This window comes from Leucoraja erinacea, chromosome 18, assembly GCF_028641065.1.
Source record: "Leucoraja erinacea ecotype New England chromosome 18, Leri_hhj_1, whole genome shotgun sequence".
Classification (NCBI taxonomy): Eukaryota; Metazoa; Chordata; class Chondrichthyes; order Rajiformes; family Rajidae; genus Leucoraja; species Leucoraja erinaceus.
In genome coordinates, this window is record NC_073394.1 from 1,888,668 (window position 1) to 1,898,584 (window position 9,917).

General features: G+C 44.2%; 1 protein-coding gene across 1 annotated transcript in view; it reads left to right on the forward strand.

The window, feature by feature from the left end:
* Positions 1–9,643, forward strand: part of mettl15 (methyltransferase like 15) — a 47,060-nt gene extending 37,417 nt beyond the window's left edge. The window contains 2 exon segments of the mRNA XM_055649149.1: positions 8,238–8,470; positions 8,472–9,643. Coding sequence (XP_055505124.1) covers positions 8,238–8,470; positions 8,472–8,678 — 440 coding nt within the window. The 3' untranslated portion in view covers positions 8,679–9,643.
* The last annotated feature ends 274 nt before the right edge of the window (positions 9,644–9,917 follow it).

The following is a 9,917-nucleotide window of genomic DNA, read 5'->3' on the forward strand; positions in this document are numbered from 1 at the left end:
GGGTCAAAGGGTCTACGACACAATGAGTATGATCAGCCCTAGCATCCTTGCCTGTCTGAAGAAGGGTCTCGACCAGAAACATCACCTATCCATGTTCTGATTCCTGGGATGGCAGGACTTTCATATGAAGAAAGACTGGATAGATTTGGTTTATACTCGCTAGAATTTAGAAGATTGAGGGGGGATCTTATAGAAACTTACAAAATTCTTAAGGGGTTGGACAGGCTAGATGCAGGAAGATTATTCCCGATGTTGGGGAAGTCCAGGACAAGGGGTCACAGCTTAAGGATAAGGGGGAAATCCTTTAAGACCGAGATGAGAAAAACATTTTTCACACAGTGAGTGGTGAATCTGTGGAATTCTCTGCCACAGAAGGTAGTTGAGGCCAGTTCATTGGCTATATTTAAGAGGGAGTTAGATGTGGCCCTTGTGGCCAAAGATCAGGGGGTATGGAGAGAAGGCAGGTACGGGATACTGAGTTGGATGATCAGCCATGATCATATTGAATGGCGGTGCAGGTTCGAAGGGCCGAATGGCCTCTACTCCTGCACCTAATTTCTATGTTTCTTCACAGATGCTGTCTGACCCGCTGAGTTACTCCAGCACTCTGTCCTTTCTTTATTTGCTTCTGTTCTTAATCAGCTCTGCCTTATGCCGTCATCACATGGCCTCATGGGCCTTTACTGAGCTGCGAAAGATGGAGGGAACTGAATCAATATTCACAGTTGAACATGAATCATGCCGCGTCTATGGCTGTCTTTCAATCAATACCTTCGTTTTATCGCAATGAGTAATTCTTCCCAGAACCAGTGGCGGAATGTTGGGTTCCCAGTATTCAAATACCTGTAATTCCGCTGCCCTCGGTTGGCAAGAGTTCATGATTTATAAGCCATGTTATAACAGCTATGTTATAATAGGGGAATCGAGGACCAGAGGACACAGGTTCGAGGTGAAGGGGAATAGATTTAATAGGAATCCGAGGGGTAACTTTTACACACAAAGGGTGGTGGGGTGTATGGAACAAGCTGCCAGAGGAGGTAGTTGAGGCTGGGACTATCCCAACGTTTAAGAAGCAGTTAGACAGGTACATGGATAGGATAGGTTTGGAGGGTTATGGACCAAACACAGGCAGGTGGGACGTGTTGGGCTAGTTGGGCCGAAGGGCCTGTTTCCACATTTTATCACTCTATGACCGAACATTCAATATTTTGGCTATTTTAGACTGGTAATAAGTTAATACTTTCGAGGAGCAGAATTAGGCCGTTCGGCCCATCGAGTCTACTCTGCCGTTCAATCATGGCTGATCTATCTCTCTATCCTAGCCCCATTCTCCTACCTTCTCTCCATAACCCCTGACACCCGTACTGATCAAGAATCTATCTATCTCTGCCTTTAAAATATCCATATCTAATAGTGGGAGAAAATAAAATCACCTCTGAGATTGTGACCGATTTGGTAAGTAATTCTCCTGTTGGTTCTGGGGTGCAGCTCAGAGACATCTGTGGAAGATTTGACAGCAAAAATCCCGACCCTCACAAATGATGCAGGATTTAGATTGAAACCAGATGAAATGCGTAAATTCAATTTATATCCAAATGTTTTATGGTTCTACTGATAAACGATTTCAGTGAGATACTGTACATGTCATTTTTCTAAGTTGTAGAACAAAAACTGGGAACAAGTGACTGTTTTTCACATTTTAATTATTCTTCATAGAATTCATTGAATTTCAATTCAGTCAACTTCAAACCCAACAGATGCCTTGTGGCACTGACTAATGCTAATGATCCAGAGATGGGAGAGAGGGGGGGGGGGAGCATGTGGTGGGACTCAACCAAGGCCATGGCCAGCTTGTGGAATGTTAAATGTGTTATCCTTAACATTTTTTAATCTTGTGTTTAAATGATAGAAATGATTTTGAAATATTTAATGGATCCCACGGCAAGCCTATAGCATGGCTGTCGGATTTAATAACCCGACTGCTCTCAATACCCCAAAAAGCATTGGTGAACCACGTCAAGACATTGATCATTTTTGAAATTTTACACAAAGGGCTCTGTCGGTTCTACGGCAGAATGCCTAAACATTCCTCTCTGGACTGAATTAATCTTTTAGAAGGTACCGTTTTTAGCTACTTGGGAGATTTGAGTGTTTCAGACTCGAGAGCAAAGCAAATTACAGCTATAATGGTGCAGTAATTTAGATATTGAGTAGACCCAGTCTAAAGGGACAAGGAATGTCAAACAGTTTTCTTTATTCCTTTTATGGATCAGCTGCAGTTTTAGATTTTACAGAAATACTTAAGTTATTTTCCTTCAAACAACCTAACTTTTGTTTGAAGTCAAATGTCCACCCGACTGCAGTTCCAGAATAGGCTTTCACAACTGTCAAATCTTTAGAGGGATATGGGCCAAAGGAGGGCAGGTAGGACAACTTTGGTAGCATGGCCAAGTTGGGCTGAAGGGCCTGTTTCTCTGCTGTATGACTGCAGGACTCCAACTGCACTCTGTATCATCCCTTTTACTCTACCTGTTGTACTTGAGTTTGACTTGATTGTATCTAAGTTCTATGTAGGAAGATTGTTCCCTTGTTAGGGAAGTCCAGGACAAGGGGTCACAGCTTAAGGATAAGGGGGAAATCCTTTAAAACCGAGATGAGAAGAACTTTTTTCACACAGAGAGTGGTGAATCTCTGGAACTCTCTGCCACAGAGGGTAGTTGGGCCAGTTCATTGGCTATATTTAAGAGGGAGTTAGATGTGGCCCTTGTGGCTAAGGGGATCAGGGGGTATGGAGAGAAGGCAGGTACGGGATACTGAGTTGGATGATCAGCCATGATCATATTGAATGGCGGTGCAGGCTTGAAGGGCCGAATGGCCTACTCCTGCACCTAATTTCTATGTTTCTATGTATGGTATATCTGATATGTTTGGATAGCATGCAATCAAAGATTTTCACCATTTTGGTACACGTGATGATAATAAACCTAAAACATTAACTGACATGACAAAAGTTGCTTGGGCAGCTTACAGCCTAGTGGTATGAATATTGATGTCTCTAACGTCAAGTTACCCCGGCATTCCCTCTCTCTCTATCCCTCCCCCGACCAAGTCGCACCAGCTTCTCGTTCTCACCCAACAAACCTGTTTCCTTTATCATCATTACTTTTTTGCATATCTTTTATTCATTTGTTCTATATCTATCTACATACCTCTCGTTTCCCTTTTCCTTTTCCTCGACCTGAAACGTCACCCATTCCTTCTCTCCAGAGATGCTGCCTGACCCGCTGACTTACTCCAGCATTTTGTGTCTATCTGCACGACAAAAGTCATCCGTTTATCAGACCTTCATGGCAGAGTTAGAAATGTTTGACCAATCCCATCATCTTCCAATAGCCCCCTGTTGTCATCCAGCTGGTCGAGATACTATTATTTTTTGGTTTTGTTCTTTTTTTTATCCTTTCATAGTTAAGTTCGTCCTGGGTGCTCGGGCTTCCACCCACACCTCAAGGACACGCAAGGGGTTTGGTAAATTGGCTAATGTCAATTATCCCCAGGGCAACTGGCTGATGAGGCAAAATCAGAGTATCAGTAAGATACTGGACGGCATGGTGACGCAGTGGTAGTTGCTGCCTTATAGCACTTGCAATCGTTCAATCCCAACTACGGCTGCTGGCTGTACGGAGTTTGTTTCTTTCCATGAGATCTTCGGTTTCTCCCACGCTCCAAAGGCTGTATGTACGTACAGGTATGTAGGTAAATTGGCTCAGTCAAAAATTGCCCCTATTGTGTGTACGATAGTGTTACTGTGCGGGGTTAATCGCTGGTCGGAGCAGAGCCCGTGGGCCGAAGGGCCTGTTTCTGCGTTGTATCTCTAAACTAAACTAAAAGAAAGAAGATGGACTCAAAAAGCTGGAGTAACTCAGCGGGACAGGCAGCATCTCTGGAGAGTAGGAATGGGTGACGTTTCGGATCGACCCAAAAGTCACCCATTCCTTCTCTCCAGAGATGCTGCCCGTCCCGCTGAGTTACTCCAGCACTCTGTGTCTATCTTCGGATTAAACCAGCATCTGCAGTTCCTTCCTACCCAGTAAGAAAGAAGATGTTGCAGCAAAACTATTGGGGGATAGGATTATACTGAGAGGCTGAGTGGCCTCTTGTGCTGAAAGGAAGCTGCAAGGACAAAAGGACTAGTTATTAAATTACAGAATAAAAAATCTCCCGACTCTTCAAGATGTTTCACGGAGCTGATGTGTTTCATTTTATTCAGTTGATCAGTACATAATGATACACTGCAAAAGAATGAGTGGTTTTGTCAAACGTAGTATTTTCAGTGAGTTTCTTATCCAGCCAGTCTTGGGTTTTATCTGATTCAGTTCCTGCCAGTCATAATAATGAGTGTGTTATATGTCTCATTGCAGTGAGCTATCACAGAGAGTAAAATTGCTCGTAATAATCCACAGTTGGCATCTCAACCTTGCCTGTCGACAGGAAATTAATGGCTGTTGGAACAGCAAGAATATTATTATAAAATGACACAGAGTGCTGGAGTAACTCAGCGGGTCAGGCAGCATCTGTGGAGAACATGGATAGGTGACGTTTCACAGAGTGCTGGAGTAACTCAGCGGGTCAGGCAGCATCACTGGAGAGAAGGAATGGATGACGTTTCGGGTCGAGACCCTTCTTCAGACTGATGTGGAGATGGGGGAGGGGCGGGAACCCGCCCCTCCCCCACCTCCACATCAGTCTGAAGAAGGGTCTCGACGTCAGTCTGAAGAAGGGTCGTCAGGTAGGCATCGTGGCATTTACACTAGCAACCCAGCCACTTCTCTGCCGGAGATGAGAACAAAAGTGGACACAGAGTGCTGGAGTAACTCAGCGGGTCAGGCAGCATCTGTGGAGAACATGGATAGGTGACGTTTCACAGAGTGCTGGAGTAACTCAGCGGGTCAGGCAGCATCTGTGGAGAACATGGATAGGTGACGTTTCACAGAGTGCTGGAGTAACTCAGCGGGTCAGGCAGAACTCATGGATAGGTGATGCTTCCTCAGACTGAAGAAGAGTCCTAACTGATGGAGTACTCCAGCACTTTGTGCCTTTTTTGTGTAAACCAGCATCTGCTGTTCCCTGTCTCGACAAGAACACTATCATGATCAGAGTGATGAAACTTGTTGAACCTAATATATTCTGAGGTAGACAAAAATGCTGGAGAAACTCAGCGGGGGAGGCAGCATCCATGGAGTGAATGAATAGGTGACGTTTCTAGTCTCGACCCGAAACGTCATCTATTCCTTTGCTCCATGGATGCTGCCTCACCCGTTGAGTTTCTCCTGCATTTTTGTCTACCTAATATATACTGAGGTTTGTTATGACTGTGTCATCTATATTACTAAAAGTCTGATCTTGACCAGTTCCGGTTGTTCTGTATATGGAATTTAGAAAAAAACGCTGCCACGTCCGGCTGTGATTTTTGGCCATATTACTCAGAGTCTCCCTCCGCTGTGCAGAACAAGAGGGTTTTTCCCATCTATGAAAAATAAAAGAGTTATTAGTGTTTACAAAATGTTGAGATTCTCTCTCCTGAAGGCCACACCCCTTCCGGAGGGACTATAAAACCCGGAAGTGTGGAGGTGCCTCAGTTCTCTGCAAGATGGAGGAGCGAGAGGTTGCAATTCTCAGTCTGAGCAGTGAATAACACTGAACACATGTCTACGAAACTGTGAGTGGTTTTACTGACCTGGCAGTGCCCTTGTATAGGGCTCTGGTGAGACCACATCTGGAGTGTTATGTGTAGTTTTGGTCTCCTGATTTGAGGAAGGACATCCTTGTGATTGGGGCAGTGCAGCGTAGGTTCACGAGATTGATCCCTGGGATGGCGGGACTGTCATATGAGGAAAGATTGAAAAGACTAGGCTTGTATTCACTGGAATTTAGAAGGATGTGGGGGATCTTATAGAAACATATAAAAGGACTGGACAAGTTAGATGCAGGAAAATTGTTCCCAATGTTGGGCGAGTCCAGAACCAGGAGCCACATTCTTAGAATAAAGGGGAGGTCATTTAAGACTGAGGTGAGAAAAAACTTTTTCACCCAGAGAGTTGTGAATTTATGGAATCCCCTGCCACGGAGGGCAGTGGAGGCTAAGTCACTGGATGGATTTAAGAGGGAGTTAGATAGAGCTCTAGGGGCTAGTGGAGTCAAGGGATATGGGGAGAAGGCAGGCACCGGTTATTGATAGGGGCCGATCAGCCGTGATCGCAATGAATTGTGGTGCTGGCTCGAACGGCCGAATGGCCTCCTGCACCTATTTTCTATGTTTCCATGTTATTGTGGTTTGAAAACGTATTTCGAAAATGCAAAAGTGTGTTTTGGTTTGAAAGTGCTAAAGCAAGCTGTGTTGCCTTTGGTTTTGAAAGTGCTAAAAAGCACGCTGCCTTGCCCAATTAGAGCTGGCTTGCCACCTATATAATTATCAGTCTGATCTTGACCACTTCTTGTTTACGCTTTATATTGATTTTAGAAAAAACGCTACCACGTACGGCTGTGATTTTTGGCCCTCTTACTCAGAGTGTCCTTTCGCTCATCAGGTGCTGAGGATGAAAAATAAAAGAGTTATTAGTGTTTAAAAAATGTTGAGATTCTCTCTCCTGTCAATCAAGCCATGAGGGCCACGCCCCTTCTCATGGGAGGTGGAGGAACTATAAAACCAGGAAGTGTGGGCGTGGCTCAGTCTCCGCAAGATGGAGGAGAGAGGTCACGACTCGCTGTCTTTAGTGGCCTTGCACCCTGCTTGAAATGGAATTTCCCACAATATCCATACAAGCCCTCTGGAAAATCAGTCCCTTCAGTGCACAACACCCATACTAGCGCTCCAGAAAGCCCCTCCCCCCCCTCCCACTGGCCACCAATATTGGAATTGGTGGCGAGGTGGAATATTGCGTTGGGGGACCAGCCCTCTTGTGTGATGCTGGGACCCAACGGGTCCCACTTAGTCTAGTAGAATTATAAAGCCAAGCAATGCAGAAAGATGTCTTTCTGCCCAACTTGTCCATGCAGACCAAATGCCCCATCCACGCTAGTCTCACCTGCCCGTGTTTGGTCCATATCCCTCTAAACCTTTCCTATCCATGTACCAATATGTGCAATATATTCATTTTGCAGCATGTGCAAGATATTTAATTTAAATTTGTAAAATAAAGATCTCTTTTTTTTTTACGTCACATATTACATACTTTGTTCCCCTGTATATTTTTAATAGAAATATTTTATGGAGAAGTTTATTTTTGCTGTCATGTGAATGGAAAATGCTGAAAATCCGCAACGGATCAGATAATGAAAAGTTATCGTAGTAAATTGTCAATCTGTCTCCAAATAAGCTGCCTGACCTGCTGAGTATTTCCAACATGTACTGTTTTGATATCCAGATTTCAAGCACTAATAGCATTTTACTTTAGGTTCACTATATTTACATGAACAAATACTAGAGGAATGTAAACACTGTCCATGAGTTGCCTCGCACACCAGCTCTCTGGGGTGGAAGATTGTGACCTTCACGTGGCCCGCCCTGTTTCGACAAATACAATGCTGTCGGAGGGCGGGTACACCAGCTCTCCGTCCTGTCATTTGATGACGCACTTGAATGAATAAGTTTATTGGCCAAGTATTCACATACAAGGAATTTGCTATGGTGCTCCGCTCGCAAGTGACAACATGACATACAGTGACAGTTAGGAATGACACATAAACCATTAAACATTAATTATTATTATTATTTTGTTTTAATTTATTTCGAACAGAATAAAAGAATAAAAAGCAAGTGTGAAACAGCATACCAAAAACAAAACAAAAATATTTATAAAGTATCTATAATATCTATAAATAAATGAAATCATGTGTCCGAAAAGGAGCAGGAAGAAGCCAAAGCTTATAAATTCCCACCCCTTATTCAACTGCTTGTAATTATCTCATACACATTTAGCAGCTATATGTACACCAGCCGCTATATGTACACCAAATTATTTACATTTGAACACTAATTAAATATTTACCAAGCCATACAAAAAAGAAAAAGAAAAGAAAACATTATTGATTAAACATGTGCATTAAATAAAATACCGCAGCAAAAGGAGGCTACAGATTGTGTCATTTGACGACTCGCTTATTGGGTTCGATACTGTGGTGGAAATCTTTTGGGGGGAGAAAACCGTTCCTGAAACTTTTTTTTGTGCTTGGGTTCTCAGGGGCATTTCCAGGTGCAGCAACGTACGCACGTAAAGACCTGCTTCATCGCTCGGCACACGTGGCGACCAAAACCTTCCAGGCTCTGCGAATCTTCGTCAACGACGAATTGAATGAATTGCTCCAAGGGCTGAAGGCAGCCGACACGTTCCTGAAAGCCCGCGGCTGCCTGGTCGCATTGACGTTCCACTCACTCGAGGACCGCGTGGTCAAACGTTTCCTGCACAACATCGATTTTTTCCGAGAGCCCCAACCTAAGCGCCAGGCAGAAGATCCGGCAAGGGCTTAGGAAGGAGAAGGATAATGTTGGAACCTGCCTCCCGCAGATGAAAGCTTTGGGCTGGTCTAGCATCCAGAAGAAAGTATTGACTCCCGACTCGGAGGAAATCCAGGAAAATCCTCGCGGGCGGTCGGCAAAGCTCCGAGCTGCCATTAAACTATGAACCTTACCCGTATCATGTCTCTATCTCCCTTTCCCTCAATCCCAGTCTGAAAAAGGGTTCCGAACCAAAACGTCACCCATTCCTTCACTCCAGAGATGCTGCCTGTCCCGCTGAGTTACTCCAGCATTTTGTGTCTATCTTCAGTGTAAACAGCATCTGCAGTTCCATTCCACACATCAAACCATGAAAACAGAGCCGATGAAGGAATGCATGATGAAATTTGATTTGCTGGAATCTTTGTAAACTGTAATGAAACAACTAATAAATAAGAATATTACCTCATGGTCAGTGATACGAAATTCAAATATAAAGGTGAGATGTAGTCTGGTGAACCTTCTCTGCACTCCTTCTATGGCAAGAATGTCTTTCCTCAGATTAGGAGACCAAAACTGTACGCAATACTCCAGATGTGGTCTCACCAAGACCCTGTACAATTGCAGTAGAACCTCCCTGCTCCTATACTCAAATCCTTTTGCTATGAATGCTAACATACCATTCGCCTTCTTCACTGCCTGCTGCACCTGCATGCCTACTTTCAATGACTGGTGTACCATGACACCCAGGTCTCGTTGCATCTCCCCCTTTCCTAATATGCCACCATTCAGATAATAGTCTACTTTCCTGTTTTTGCCACCAAAGTGGATAACCTCACATTTATCCACATTATACTGCATCTGCCATGCATTTGCCCACTCACCCAGCCTATCCATGTCACCTTGCAGCCTCCGAGCATCCTCCTCACAGCTAACACTGCCCCCCAGCTTCGTGTCATCCGCAAACTTGGGGATGTTGCATTCAATTCCCTCGTCCAAATCATTAATATATATTGTAAATAACTGGGGTCCCAGCACTGAGCCTTGCGGTACCCCACTAGTCACTGTCTGCCATTGTGAAAAGGACCCGTTTAATCCTACTCTTTGCTTCCTGTCTGCCAGCCAGTTCTCGATCCACATCAATACTGAACCCCCAATACCATGTGCTTTAAGTTTGTATACTAATCTCTTACATCCTCGAAAAATTCTATAAGGTTCGTCAGACATGATTTACCTTTCATAAATCCATGCTGACTTTGTCGAATGATTTCACCACTTTCCAAATGTGCTGCTATCCCATCTTTAATAACTGACTCTAGCAGTTTCCCCACTACCGACGTTAGACTAACTGGTCTGTAATTCCCCGTTTTCTCTCTCCCTCCCTTTTTAAAAAGTGGGGTTACATTAGCTACCCTCCAATCCTCAG